The sequence below is a fragment of the Otolemur garnettii genome, unplaced genomic scaffold, assembly GCF_000181295.1.
Source record: "Otolemur garnettii isolate 467f Iridium unplaced genomic scaffold, OtoGar3 scaffold00050, whole genome shotgun sequence".
NCBI lineage: Eukaryota > Metazoa > Chordata > Mammalia > Primates > Galagidae > Otolemur > Otolemur garnettii.
Window position 1 is genome coordinate 8665784 of NW_003852445.1, and position 14801 is coordinate 8680584.

A 14801-nucleotide genomic window follows, 5' to 3' on the forward strand; every position below is an offset into this window, starting at 1 on the left:
AACAACAAAGTGAGACTATCTCTAAAAGAAAGAAAGAAATAAAATGGCATGGGATGGGGGAAGACCAGACTTTTTCCTCATTTTTAAAAGCTGCTCTTCTAAGCTGCCTACTTGCCATTTGATTAAGAAAAGTAATGTACTGGCAGCTCAGTGTATGCTAGGGAGATTTCTTACCCTGGGTTCTGGGGTAAAGTGTCTCTCCTGAGTGACCCTCTAGTGCAGAGGTTCTCAACTTCCTAATGCCGTGTCCCTTTAATACAGTTCCTCATGTTGTGATGACCCCCAACCACAAAATTAGTTTCCTTGCAACTTCATAACTATAATTTTGCTACTGTTATGAATTGTAATTTAAATAACTGATATGCAGAATGGTCTTAGGTGACCCCTGTGAAAGGGTGGTTCGGACCCCCAAAGGGGGGTCTAGACCTGCAGATTGAGAACCACCGCTGTAGTGTTTATGTCTGTGGTGAGGCTGCTGTGGGAGCTGTTTTGCCTCTGCCTGGCAGAGGCTAGGCTGTCCTCTGGCTCCCAGTCCAGAAACAAGTTGATGGAGGACTTTTCTTACAGGATAACTTTGTACAGCTTGCCTCAGGGGAATTCCACTCATTCCTGCCTTTGTTCAGGAAAGCCAGGTTGCTTCTTGTTGGAGGTGGGGCTAGATGTAGGATAGGCAGGAAAGGCCTGGGGTGCTGCTGGGTGCACGCTGAGCCCTGTGTCCCTGCCCTGGGCAGTGTGGAGTTCTACCCTCTCTTCTGTTCACACCCTATCCCAGGCCTGGCGCCTTTAAGGGTGTGTGCTTATGTTTATGGGCAGGACCCAACCAGATGCATGTGCCTGTGATTCATTATCATTCCAGGTGATATATGAAGGCCTCCTTGATGTAACCGCCAAGGTTTCCTAAATGTGCTTTGCTTGGCTTAGGCCAGCCTTAGGCCTTGCCCCAATCTGGTCTCTGACCTTTTGATTTTTTAGAACTTCAAGTTCTTTCTTTACAAATAGCTTTTTTTTTTGCAGTTTTTGGCCCGGCCGGGCTTGAACCCACCCCTGGTATGTTGTTCTGTGCCAGAGCTCCCTCACGCGCTCTAGTCCTCCTGGGGTGTCTGGGGGCCACCAAAGTCTGTGTGAGCACAAGCAGGCTCTTTTCTTTTTTTTTGAGACAGGAGCCCCAAGCTGTCCCCCTGGGTAGAGTACCGTGGCATCTCAGCTCACAGCAACCTCCCACTCCTGGGCTCAAGCGAGGCTCCTGCCTCAGCCTCCCAAGTAGCTGGGACCACAGGCGCCCGCCACAACACCCAGCTATTTTTTGGTTGCAGCCGTCGTTGTTGTTTGGCGGGCCCGGGCCGGATTTGAACCCGCCACCTTGGGTGTACGTGGCTGGTGCCTTAGCCACTTGAGCCACAGGCGCTGAGCCCAAGCAGGCTCTTTTCCTCTCTCCTCCTCTTCCCTTACTTTCTTTTTGTTTAGCAGGCCCGGGCTAGGTTTGAATCTACCAGCCCCAAAGCATGTGGCTGGTGTCCTAACCACTGAGCTACAAGCGCCCAGCCCTTCCCTTTCTGTGTCTGTTGGGTAATCCTAATACTACTCCCAACCCCCAGCTCTCTTGTTCCTACTGTGCTAGTTCCTCTAGGAGCCAGTTCAGGTATCCTAGAAACAAGAAGAGAAACAAAACTCAGAGAATTCTCCCAGAGGCCTATCAAACCAAAACAAAGTTTTCTGAAAGGAAATGAAATGGCACAGGGAAGAAGGGGGTGGGTAGTGTTTGTCAGGCAGAGGTGGGTTGAAACTCTAGGCTGAGATTGTGGATCCTCAGTGTCATTGGCCCCCACATCTTTCCTTATCCAAAGGGACTTCCCCCTTTGCTGTGGTTTTTCCCAGAGAAATCCCACCCCTCACCTCTCATACCTTAATACCCCTTACCTAGGAGCTATACAGATAGCCAGCCAGACAGCCTCTGAAAGGAACTGAGTTTAGTTAAACGAGTTTAACATCCTTAATTGAGTCAGGCCCTTTCCTTATCTGGCTTGATAGAGGGTCAAGGAGTTGTAGAGCCCAGCACCAGCCCTGTTGCCAGTATGGAGCCAGTCAGTCCTAAGAACAGGTTTCTTTTAGGCACCAGGGCCAGAGTGCCTAGGTGAGTGCTCTGGCCTGAGCCACTCCTTGCTCACTGAGTGGGAATGTCACCTAAAGGTGAGGGGCATCTGAATAAGGAGCACAAGTGGGTTGAGGAAAAGGAAGGAGGAGCTTATTAATTTGCTGGCAGCAAATGAGAAGAATGGAGATCGCCTCTTAAAGTGTCACCATCCTAACTATAAGTTGAAATGCGGGGCTTTGAAAGGGGAGGTTTTCAGCATAGGTTATTGCTGCTTAACTATTTATTTAAAATTTTTTTTTTTTGAGACAGAGTCTCACTTTGCCAACTTCAAACTCTTGGACTCACACAATCCTCTTGCCTCAGCCTCCCAAGTAGCTGGAACTACAGGCGCCCACCACAACACCCAACTATTTTTTAGAGACAGGGTCTCACTCTTGCTTAGGCTGGTGTTGAACTCCTGAGCTCAGGCAATTTACCCTTCTTGGCCTCCTACCTTGGCTGGCCATGTTGTTTAACTTTAGTTCACTGGTTCATGACCTTCCTAATGCCATGACCCTTTAATACAGTTCCTCATGTTGTGGTGACCCCCAACCATAAAATTACTTTTTAAAAAAATTTTTTTTATTTTTAGAGACAGAGTCTCACTTTGTCACCCTCAGTAGAGTGCTGTGACGTCACAACTCACAGCAACCTCCAGCTTTTGGGCTTAGGGGATTCTCTTGCCTCAGCCTCCCGAGTAGCTGGGACTACAGGCGCCTGCCACAACACCTGACTATTTTTTGTTGTTGTAATTTTGACGGGGTTGGGTTTGAACCTGCCACCCTCAGTATATGGGGCCAGCGCCCTACTCACTGAGCTACAGGTGCCGCCCCATAAAATTACTTTTGTTGCTACTTCTTTTTTTTTTTTTTTTGAGACAGAGCCTCAAGCTATCCCCCTGGGTAGAGTGCTGTAGCTTCACAGCTCACAGCAACCTCCAACTCCTGGGCTCAAGCAAGTCTCCTGCCTGTGCCTCCCAAGTAGCTGGGACCACAGGCGCCCACCACAATGCCTGGCTATTTTTTGGTTGCAGCCATCATTGTTGTTTGGCGGGCCTGGGCTGGATTCGAACCTGCCACCTTAGGTGTATGTGGCTGGCACCTTAGCCACTTGAGCCACAGACGAGCCTGTTGCTACTTTGTAACTAATTTTGCTACTGTTATGAATCGTAATGTAAATATATGCTATGCATGATGTATTTTCATTGTTACAAAGGGGTTGCAACCCACAGTTTGAGAAATGCTGCTTGTTGATGCCTCTGACCCATCTCAGGTGTAGACAGTCTCCCTTCAACTGGGAGGATTCTGCTGAGCCACATCCAGTGGCACAAAGAACAAAAGACATTTCCCTGCCCCTCTGATTACTGGCCTCAGGCCAGGGATGCAGGTTTTGGTTCCCAAAAAAGGATGTGGGTGTTTTAAAGAGACAAACATTTTACCCTTTTCCAGGCAGTCCCTCTGTTAGAGGAAGTGTCCTAGCAAAGTGACCAGGCCTTCCAGCAGCTAAGAGAGACCTCTTTGTTGCTTCATGTGGAGAGAAGAGGGAAATTCTTCTCCACTACTTAGCAGCTTCATGTTGGAATTTATACTGAGATCCTAACCTTCAAAATATCTTATAGAGGATGTGCAGTCACAGAGTCCCCTCTACAACTATGTTCTAGTGACATCTGAGCTGAAGGAACACGAACACAGAACTACCTTCTTACTCTCTGGGGCAAGCCATGCATGGGTGTTTGTGGGAAGACCAGGTGCCCCCACGGAATCACACACAGAAGCATCAGTCCCCTAAGTGCCTTTTCTCCTAGTTTCCCTGCATATCTCACACTCAAGCCAGGCCCTTTTGTTCTTTCCCAGTTTGTTGGTCTACATTCAGTTTGTTGGCATGCATTCATTTGTTCAGCCGGTATTTGTTGAAAACCTACTCTGGGCCAGACACTGAGGACACAGCACTAAGACAGACAGGGCTGCTTTGGGGCTTTAGATTTAAGAAGGGCAAGCTGACAGTAAGTATACAAACCAGGGAGAGAACAAGATAATATCAGAGAGTGGTATGCGTTCTGGAAAATAAAATAGGGAGATGTATAGAGGGTAATCACCATCCAGTGAATAACTGGGTACTGGAGGTAAGGCTACTTTAAGATTGAGTGATCAAGGCTCAGGGAGAGGTAATGGTTGAGGTGATATCTGAATGACAAGCAGGAATCAACAAGTGAAAATTTAGCATCAAAAATGTTCCAGATTGGGGTGGAGCCTCTGGCTCAAAGAAGTAGGGCACCAGCCCCATATGCCAGAGGTGGTGGGTTCAAATCCAACCCCTGGCCAAAAACAAAAAAAAAAAAAAAAAAAGTTCCAGATGGAGTAAACATCAAGTACAAGGTCCTAAGGAAAGCAGAAATCAATTCACTCATTTGAGGAGCTAACCAGCAGCCACAGTGGCTAGACCAGAATGAATGAGAAGGGGGTGCAGACACCACCATGTTGACCTGGTTTATAAGGCTTGTAGCTCATAAGTCTTTGCCCTTTATTCAGGAAAGGAATGTGTTTGGTTGGAGTCCTCTGGTCAAAGAGAAGCATACTGATAGCTCTATCCCAGAGGGCCCTGTAATTCACTGGGTTATTAGTACCCAGTCTTTTCTGGGGTTTTTTTGAAGAGGGCTTTTTGGGGGGACAGAGTCTCACTCTGTTGCCTCAGGCTAGAGTGCTTCCCAGGCTAAAGGGCCTGGAGTCCGTCTAGCACACAGCAACCTCAAACTCCTTAGCTCAACACTCCTCCTCCTGCCTCACTGTCCCGAGTAGCTGCGACTACAGGTATGCACCACAACGCCTGGCTAATTTTTCTATTTTCAGTAAAGATGGTGCCTCACTCTTTTTTTTTTTTTTTGGCTAGGGCTGGGTTTGAACCTGCCACTTCCGGCATATGGGGCCAGCGCCCTACTCCTTGAGCCACAGGTGCTGTCCTGGTGTCTCACTCTTGCTCAGGCTGGTTTCAAACTCCTGAGCTCAAGGGATCCTCCTGTCTTAGCCTCTCAGAGTACTAGGATTACAGTTGACAGCCACTGTGCCTGGCCCCGTAAAAGTAAATTATATAGAATATTGCAAGTTGAGGTATGCTCTGGAAAAGGATAAGCAATTGCAGTGAAAGGTGATTGGGACACTGGGGAATGTGGGTGATAATGATAAATTGGGCTACAGGGTAACTTTTCAGCAAGGCTTAGAGGATCTTCAGTGTGTCCCTTTGAGTCACCCTCTGATTTTACCTGGTATGAAAAAAAATTCAAAGACAGGGCGGTGCCTGTGGCTCAAAGGAGTAGAGCGTTGGCCCCATATACTGGAAGTGGCAGGTTCAAACCCAGCCCTGGTCAAATAAAAAAAAAATTCAAAGACATGGAGTCTCTGGTTGAACCTTCTACATCCTGCTTCCTATGTATGCTGCACCATTCATAGCTCATCGCAGGGTTCATTTGACTGGGCCTTCTGGAGGGTAGAGAGTGGCAGGAGGTAGATTCTGTGGGATTGCTGGGCTCTTTGTGGTGGCAGCAGACCTGGACCCATGCAGAGAAGGGGAATGTTGAGGACTTACTACTTCCGTGGGCCCAGCACCTGGCACTGGTGTTCTACAAAGTGACTTCCCCGAGCTGAGGTCTAGAGGGACTAAGGTCTTACTTTCTCCCTGTGAGAGTGGGCAATCTCCAGCACCCTTGGGTTCTGGGACTCAGCTGGTTGGATCAGCCTAGGCCTTGTCATGTGGAGGATTTCAGCATGTACTGATGTGAGGGCTCATCCTCCCCAGTAGGGTCAGGGAACATGGAAGTGGAGGGCCAAAGACTGATGCAAACTGTGCCCTCCTTCCCCTTTGTAAACTGACTAAGTAGCTGCTCGAAGTTTAGAAGACTGAAGAGGCTCCTAAGTGTTTTTAAGAATAAGTCCACCTGGCTCGGCGCCTGTGGCTCAAGCGGCTAAGGCGCCAGCCACATACACCTGAAGTGGTGGGTTCGAATCCAGTCGGACCCGCCAAACAACAATAATGGCTGCAACCAAAAAATAGCCAGGCGCCTGTGGTCCCACCTACTTGGGAGGCTGAGACAGGAGACTCGCTTGAGCCCAGGAGTTGGAGGTTGCTATGAGCAGTAAAGCCATGGCACTCTACCCAGGACGACAGCTTGAGGCTCTGTCTCAAAAAAAAAAAAGAATAAGTCTACCTGTAATCCTAGCACTCTGGAAGGCCAAGGCGGGTGGATTGCTTGAGCTTCATGTTCGAGACCAGCTGAGACCAGGATCTGAGCAAAAGCGAGACCCTGTCTCTACTAAAAATAGAAAAACTGAGGCAAGAGGGTCTCTTTAGCCCAAGTTGGAGGTTACTGTGAGCTATGACTCCATGGCACTCTACCCAGGACAACAACTTGAGATTCTGTCTCAAAAAAAAAAAAAAAAAAGAGTCCTCTTTGGATATTCTGTAGTATCTGCATTATTGTCCCCATGCATGGAGCTGTGAGCATGAGTTGGTCTGGTGTCCGAAGTTAAATACTTTGGAATACTTTAAATAGGAGTAAAGTTTTCAGCATAAGGACCAACCTCTGTGTGATTGCCTCCTTTGTTTAGCTCTTCCACGCAGTACTTGATACTTTCTTAGGCTCTCTGGGGGCAGGGGAATAATAGAGAAGAAGAAACTTGCCTCATCTGCCTCTGGCTAGTCATCTTTCTGTCTACATTGTATTTTTACACACACACATACACACACACACTCAACACACAGACACACTGTCCTCCTTCCACCAACCATCTTGTTTTGTCTTTTTTTTTTTTTTTTGCAGTTTTTGGCTGGGGCTGGGTTTGAACCCGCCACCTCTGGCATATGGAGCCGGCGCCTACTCCTTTGAGCCACAGGTGCTGCCCTTTTTTTTTTTTTGAGACAAGTGTCTCACTATGTCACCCTCCGTAGAGTACTATGGTGTCACAGCTCACAGCAACCTCAAACTCTTGGACTTAAGTGATTCTCTTATCTTAGCCTCCCAAGTAGCTGGGATTCCAGGCACCCGCCACAACCCCCAGCTATTTTCTTGTTGCAGCTGTCATCGTTATTTAGCTGTCCTGGGCCGGGCTCCAACCTGCCAGTCTTGGTGCATGTGGCTGGCACTGTAACCGCTGTGCTATGGGTGCAGAGCCTGTTTTGTTATATTTTTTAAAGCCCTCCTGACTGGCATACTAGAAGGGAAAGCCGGAGACTGGAAGTTGGTATAAAAAGAGAAAGGAGAAAAGAACTGGAATGAAACAGGGAAAGGAGGTGAAATAAACCAGTGAGGAAAAGTTGAAGAGTTTAGAGAAGATAGTTCTAGGTGTATTTGATCACACCGAGGTCACAGTACCTCCAGCAAAGATTACTTGGGGAATTTGCTTTTTTGAGCCTGTAATGCTAAACACTCACTAGCAACTTATACCTACCCCCTTTCAAGTTTCCAGCCAGCTGTGGGGTTCCCACTAAAGAAGGTTACCTCCGAGATGGTCTACTCATTCTCACCCTGCTGCCCTCCTGGTGGTTTAGCCTCCAGGCTTACTCTTGTTAGGTATTTTTTTTTTTAGAGGCAAAGTCTCACTTTGTTGCTGTAGAATGCTGTGACATCACAGCTCACAGGAACCTCCAGCTCTTAGGCTTAGGCAATTCTCTTGCTTCAGCCTCCCGAGTAGCTGGGACTATGGGTGCCCGCCATAACACCCGGCTATTTTTTGTTGCGGTTTGGCCGGGGCCAAGTTCAAACCCACCACCCTTGGTATATGGGGCTGGTGCCTTACGCACTGAGCCACAGGCACTACCCTGTTAGCTACTTTTTTTCTTTTGTTTTTTTGTTTTGAGGCAGAGTCTCACTTTATTGCCCTAAGCGTCACACAGCTCACAGCAACCTCCAACTCCTGGGCTGTTAGCTATTTTTAATGTTAATGAAAAGGTGAGGCAGCCGTGGCCATGGAGTCAGGGTATGCGGGTCATAGGCCAGGGAGCCTGTGAGTATTGCCTGGCTGTCAGTTTCTGTCAGTTCCTTCCACCCAGTTTCCTTCTCTGGAGCTGCTTCTAGAAAGCCAGTCAGGGCAGCACCTATAGCTCAGTGGGTAGGGTGCCAGCCACATACACTGAGGCTGGTGGGTTCGAACCTGGCCCAGGCCAGCTAAAACAACAATGACAACTATGGCAACTACAACAACAAAATAGCTGGGTGTTGTGGCGGGTGCTTGTAGACCTAGCTACTTGGGAGGCTGAGGCAAGAGAATCACTTAAGCCTAAGAGTTGGAGGTTGCTGTGAGCTGTGATGCCATGGCACTCTACTCAGGGGGACAGCTTGAGACTCTGTCTCCAAAAAACAAAAAAGGAAACCCGGTCAGGACCTAAAGCCATGTAGCAGTTTTGTGGCTTGGCTAGAGAGGTTGTCCCTTGCCCTCTCTGCAAGGCAGGCACAGTGCCCAGTTGTCTCTTTCTGGCAGTCAGGAGGGCTCCTCTCAGGTTCCTTGGGCCCAGGGACTCTGAGGGTAGGGCCCAGAAGGTCTGTGGCACTTGTCCCAGGCCTTCTCAGGCTGCCTCTGCACCCCCACCCTGTCTTACTGAGCCTCTCTGCAATTCTGCATCCCTGCATAGCCTCATCCCACCCCCTTCCTCATCCAACATGTGGAGGCTGGAGGGTGCCAGCTCCTGCCAAGTATACACATGAGCACACATGTCAGAGGCCTGAGAGCACAAGTGCTTGGTGAACTTGAAAATGCACAGCTGTCAAATAGGCTGTACACCTGAGGCCTGCTTTGCCCAAATCACATTTATTCTTCCCTCCTTTACCCCTCCTAAGGTATGTACAAGGCCTGCATTCCTCCTGCTTTTGTGTGTATGATCAGAGATAGGGCCAGTGCATATGGACCTGGTAGGGATCAACTTCCAGGGAGCCCTTTCACTGTCTTGGACAGGGAAAGGAAGCAAGCACGGGTTGCCAGGAGAACACTGTGCAGCTCCCTTGAGCTTGTGCAACCTTGTGCCCTCTGCAAGTAAAAGCAGTCCCAAGTGGCCTGGGGGCTCCTGGGGAAGCTTAGGTTTAGTTCTAAGCCTGTTGTCTCATTTATCTCCCCAGGTGTGTGGTCGTGTTGTTCAACCCCCGGAAACACAAACAGCACCACATCCTCAACAGTTCCAGGTAAACTTTTTTTTTCCTAGAGGGTGTGAAAAGGGCACTGTCTGGCGTCTTTGTGGCTTTGGGGGCTGGGACCTGGCTGGGGCCCAGGGCCAGAGAAGTGCTAAATGTGCTGTTAGTGTCTGTTGATCTCACCTTTTGAGGCCCTAGGCTTAGGGGTGCCACTGCACCTCTGAGCCTGCCCCATCTCTTGTAGGAAAACCATCACTGCCCTGGCCTTCTCCCCTGATGGCAAGTACCTGGTCACTGGAGAGGTGAGTGAGGAAGAGGGGTGACAGCACTGTGAAGTGGGTGGCCTGGCCTTGGCAGAGAGCTACAGTGGAAGGTCATTAGGACTGCTGTCATTTTGGCTTTCTAAACAAATGGCAAATCCTGGGTTTTGCCATACCTTAAAATAGTGGTTCTTAAGCTTTAGTGTGCATCAGAATCACCTGGAAGGGTTATTAAAGCAAACACTGCTAGGCCCATCCCCAGAGTTTTTGGTTCTATAGGTTCAGGATGGGGCCCCCAAATTTGTATTTCTAATGAGTTCTCAGATAATGCTCCTGCTGCTAGCTGGGGAAGCAAACGTGGAGAACCACTGCTGTAAAGTATTCCTTATCCCTGGAGGCCCCCTGCTGGGCACATAGAAACTCTTACGTGCAGGCATTGGCGGGTAGAGATAGACATGTGTGGCCATGGTTCTCAACCCTGGCTGCCTGAGTCACTTAGGAGTTATGAACAAACATAAAGGTACAGACCCTCACCCAAAGATACCAAATAACATCTGGGTCCACTTTCTCCCCCATAGTCATTGTTGTCCTCAGCTATTTGTCATGTTTCCCCTGTACCTTGCCCTGTATAGCACCCTGCTCTTGACTTTTGGCCAGAGGGTCATTAGAGAGATGGTATCCAGTAACTGAGGTGGCAAGGCCCACTACCCTGAAAGGCTAAGGGATGCTGTAAGCCTGCTGTTCTCACTTCCTATTTTTGCCTCTTTGCAGAGTGGTCACATGCCTGCTGTGCGGGTTTGGGATGTGGCTGAGCATAGTCAGGTGGCAGAGCTGCAAGAGCATAAATATGGGGTGGCTTGCGTGGCCTTCTCCCCTAGTGCCAAGTACATCGTCTCCGTGGGCTACCAGCATGACATGATTGTCAACGTTTGGGCCTGGAAGGTGAGTGGGCTGGGTGGGATGTTTGGTCTGATCACTCCATCCTACTGATCTCTGTCTCATTCTAGAAATTTTTTTTTTTGAGACAGAGCCTCAAGCTATCCCCCTGGGTGGAGTGCCATGGCATCATGCTCACAGCAACCTCCAACTCCTGGGCTCAAGCAAGTCTCTTGCCTCAGCCTCCCAAGTAGCTGGGACCACAGGCGCCCGCCACAATGCCCGGCCATTTTTTGGTTGCAGACATCATTGTTGTTTGGCGGGCCCAGGCTGGGGATTCGAACCCGCCACCTTAGGTGTATGTGGCTGGTGCCTTAGCCACTTGAGCCACAGGCGCCAAGCCTCATTCTAGAAATTATTTGAGCCTATAGTCCCAGCTACTTGGGAGGCTGAGGCAAGAGAATTGCTTGAATCCAGGAGTTGGAGGTTGCTGTGAGCTGTGATGCCACGGTACTCTACCCAGACCGATAGCTTGAGACTCTGTCTCAAAAAAAAAGAAATTATTTGAAAGAAAAGAGCAACTGTATAGCCAACATGTTGGCAGAAAGGGCTAGCTTTATGCCTTTAGGTACCCAGAGGAAATGAATCTTTTCAGCTCTTCTAGATTCTCTCCTCATTTTTTTTTCTGACCAGTAAATCCTGGAAAGGAACATTTATTTCAAGTACAAATTCTTTCTAACCTTCCTCCATTCTCTGAGCCTCTTCTTAGCCCTAATTGGCAGAGCCTTGATTAGTCCTTGGGCTTTATCCCCAGAAAAACATTGTGGTGGCCTCCAACAAGGTGTCCAGTCGAGTAACAGCAGTGTCCTTCTCTGAAGATTGCAGCTACTTTGTCACTGCAGGCAACCGGCACATTAAATTCTGGTATCTTGATGACAGCAAGACATCAAAGGTGAGGTGCTGAAGCTAGAAGGAGCCACCAGGGTCAGAGACTGCTCACCTTGCCCCAGGAGATTCTGCTCTACTTGGGCCTCTTTCCTCCCCCTTTCTCTTAGAGCCTAGTTTCCAGGGGGAGGCTCTGGGATGGGTTGATGGATAATAGTAGTGTCTCTGCAGGTGAATGCCACTGTGCCCTTGCTGGGTCGCTCAGGGCTGCTGGGGGAGCTACGGAACAACCTGTTTACCGATGTGGCCTGTGGCCGAGGAAAGAAGGCAGACAGCACCTTCTGCATCACATCCTCAGGGCTGCTATGCGAGTTCAGTGATCGGAGGCTTTTGGATAAGTGGGTGGAGCTGAGAGTAAGTACCTCTGTCCTCAGAGGTGGGGACCACCCATGTCTCATCTCAGCAGAGAGTGGGTGCCTGGAACTCTAGATTAGGCTTGGACCCTAATGCATGTACGAGGGGATCCCAGGAAGCTTGGGGGAGAAAGAATATTGGGAGAGCTAGAACTTGGCCCAGTTCCAGCCCCTGGTGGTTTGTATAACTGCCCCCTCTCTGCTCTTTTTCTGTCTCTCTTTCCCTGCTTTCCTCTTCTGCTCAGAACACAGACAGCTTCACAGTAAGTGGTGCCTACACCTTCCTCTCTCTCTCATCCTATTTCTTTCTCTCTGCTGGGCTTTTCCTACTTTATTCTCTTTTCTGAATCCTTTGATGCCTTAGAAGAATTTCTTATTCCCAACCCCCAACTGCATAGGGCTGCGGGCCTTCTGGCCATCCGCTTTTGGAGGGAGGGACATCTCTAGATGACAGCTCAGGGGCTCAGAATAGAGCAGCTGGGCTGTTTTGCCCTTGCCCTTGCCTTGGCCGGTCTCTCCTCTTGGCAGGTGGTTTGATGAGAAGTTGGGGAGGAGGAGAGAAAACTAAGTGGGCAGGTGTCCTATGCTGACCCGAGCCACTCTGCCCACAGACTACAGTGGCCCACTGCATCTCTGTGAGCCAAGATTATATCTTCTGTGGCTGTGCTGATGGCACCGTGCGCCTTTTCAACCCCTCTAATCTGCACTTCCTTAGCACTCTGCCCCGACCCCATGCCCTAGGGACAGACATTGCCAGCATCACTGAAGCCAGGTGAGTTACATGGGCACCCTTCATCCATCCAGAGCCTTACCCTGTGTCTAGCCTTTAGGGAACAAAGTAAAGAGTACGTTGATGCCCCAGAGATTACCAGGAACACCTCTGAGACAAACAAATTTGGGTTTATTGGTACTTATTGCAACCAGAGGGATTATACATCGTGGAGAACTGTGGAAAGTCTCAATAAGTGGGTGTTAGGAGGGGCTTATTATAGGACTTGGGCTTGTATTAGCTGATTTTAGGAATGGTTCAAGGGATTGAAGTATTGGTGTGGTTGGATACTGTCAAGAAGCTGGTGCAGTTCTACAATTAAAGATCTTGATAATTTTTATATCTAAGGTAAAGCTGTAATTGGTAAAGAAGCAGCCATCAGGGTGGTGCCTGTGGCTCAGTGAGTAGGGCACTGGCCCCATATACTGAGGGTGGTGGGTTTGAACCCTGCCCTGGCCAAACTGCAACAAAAAAATAGCCAAGTATTGTGGCAGGCGCCTGTAGTCCCAACTACTTGGAGGCTGAGGCAAGAGAATCGCTTAAGCCCAAGAGCTGGAGGTTGCTGTGAGCTGTGACATCACAACACTCTACTGAGGGCGACAAAGTGAGACTCTGTCTCTCTAAAAAAAAAAAAAAGAAGCAGCCATCAATCATGTAGATGAGAAAGGGTGATGTTCAGTCATTTTTGTAGTTTGTACAGATTTCGTTTTTCTCTGTGCACAAAGGGGTCCTGTTTTTTGTTTTTTTCCCCCGTCACAGCCATAGACCCACCTTGTCTGACATTGGTATTCTGTGAAATTTTGTCCATCAGGAGAACACCATGGTGCAACTGCTAACTGGGTCAGCTCCCAGCTGATGGCCATTAGGGGCTTCTTTTTTTCTTTCTCAGGCTAGTGCTTCCAAACCTGCAGGTCTGGAGAGGGCTCCCATGTTCTGCTCCTTTCTTTGTGGGTTGGCCTCTCTTTTTATTCCCTTCAGTCTTACCAGTTTGCTCTGTCTTCTCCCTCTACAGTCGCCTCTTCTCTGGAGTAGCCAACGCCAGGTATCCAGACACCATTGCTTTGACCTTTGATCCTACTAATCAGTGGCTGTCTTGTGTGTATAACGACCACAGCATTTATGTTTGGGACGTGAGAGACCCCAAGAAAGTGGGCAAAGTGTACTCGGCTCTGTATCATTCCTCCTGCGTCTGGAGTGTGGAGGTATGCAGGCTGGGCTGGTTGGCTGGATACTGACCATGTTGGCTGGGATACTATTGTGAGGACAAAAAGTAGGGATCCCCAAGCGTAACCTTATGTTTTTGCTGCCTCCCTGTTTCTCCACTGACACCCCTTTAATGGGTGCTGGGGATTGAACTTAAATTTTAGTGCTTATACATCTCAGGCTTCTTCCAGTGTACCCCTATCCATTGTTAGTTTTGCCTTATCCTGGCTCAGTGATCTTAGATACATTCCTGAATTTGCCCAAGTCTCATCTCCTTAAAATGATGTACCCAATTCATCTGATTGTTCTATGAGTAAAATTAAATAATGTAAGTGGGAGTCATGGAAGAGTGCCTCATACATAATAGCTGCTTGGTTGATGTGCTTTCCCTTAGCACTTATTAGGAATGTCTAATAGTTCTGGCTGCTTATTACACAATGGGATTTGGGCTACGTCTTGACCAGCATACTCTCTTTTGTTCCATTCCCTTCTATCTCCTTGGCCAGGCAAAGGATTGCTCTCTAAAAAGAAGTCTAACTCTGTTCCTTCTGCCCTTTCAGGTCTACCCTGAGGTAAAGGACAGTAACCAGGCCTGCCTGCCCCCCAGTTCCTTTATTACCTGTTCCTCAGACAACACCATCCGCCTGTGGAACACTGAAAGCTCTGGTGTGCATGGCTCTACCCTGCACCGAAACATCCTCAGCAATGTGAGCCCTGAGGCCTGAAGGCCACCACTTCACCCTTAGTACCCCCATCCCCACAGCTTTTGTACCTTGTTCTCATGAAGCAGGTGCCCAGACCTTGATCTTCCCATCCTGACTCGTCTGGGTTCTATGAACCAAGGGTTTATCTTGTCCAGCTTTCTCTCTTGCAGGTATACTAGGTCAGGCCTGCCTCACCTGCCCCCTCTGACCTGTTCCACTAGGACCTCATTAAGATCATCTATGTGGATGGGAACACTCAGGCCCTGCTGGACACTGAACTGCCTGGAGGAGACAAGGTTGATGGGTCCCTGGTGGATCCACGTGTGGGCATCCGCTCTGTGTGTATCAGCCCCAATGGACAGCACCTAGCTTCAGGAGACCGTATGGGCACACTGAGGTAATGCCAGACCTAGTGTGGGTACTGACTGCTTCTTTTTTTTTTTTTTTTT

General features: G+C 48.9%; 1 protein-coding gene across 2 annotated transcripts in view; it reads left to right on the top strand.

The window, feature by feature from the left end:
• The window catches only part of MAPKBP1 (mitogen-activated protein kinase binding protein 1), a 73757-nt gene that overhangs the window by 44656 nt on the left and 14300 nt on the right, over positions 1-14801 (top strand). For both annotated transcript variants that reach the window (XM_023514313.1, XM_023514314.1), the window contains 9 exons: positions 9231-9293; positions 9487-9544; positions 10274-10444; positions 11193-11330; positions 11495-11677; positions 12288-12448; positions 13458-13647; positions 14209-14355; positions 14574-14749. In XM_023514313.1, the coding sequence (XP_023370081.1) occupies positions 9231-9293; positions 9487-9544; positions 10274-10444; positions 11193-11330; positions 11495-11677; positions 12288-12448; positions 13458-13647; positions 14209-14355; positions 14574-14749 (1287 nt within the window). The remainder of the gene's footprint in view (positions 1-9230; positions 9294-9486; positions 9545-10273; positions 10445-11192; positions 11331-11494; positions 11678-12287; positions 12449-13457; positions 13648-14208; positions 14356-14573; positions 14750-14801) is intronic.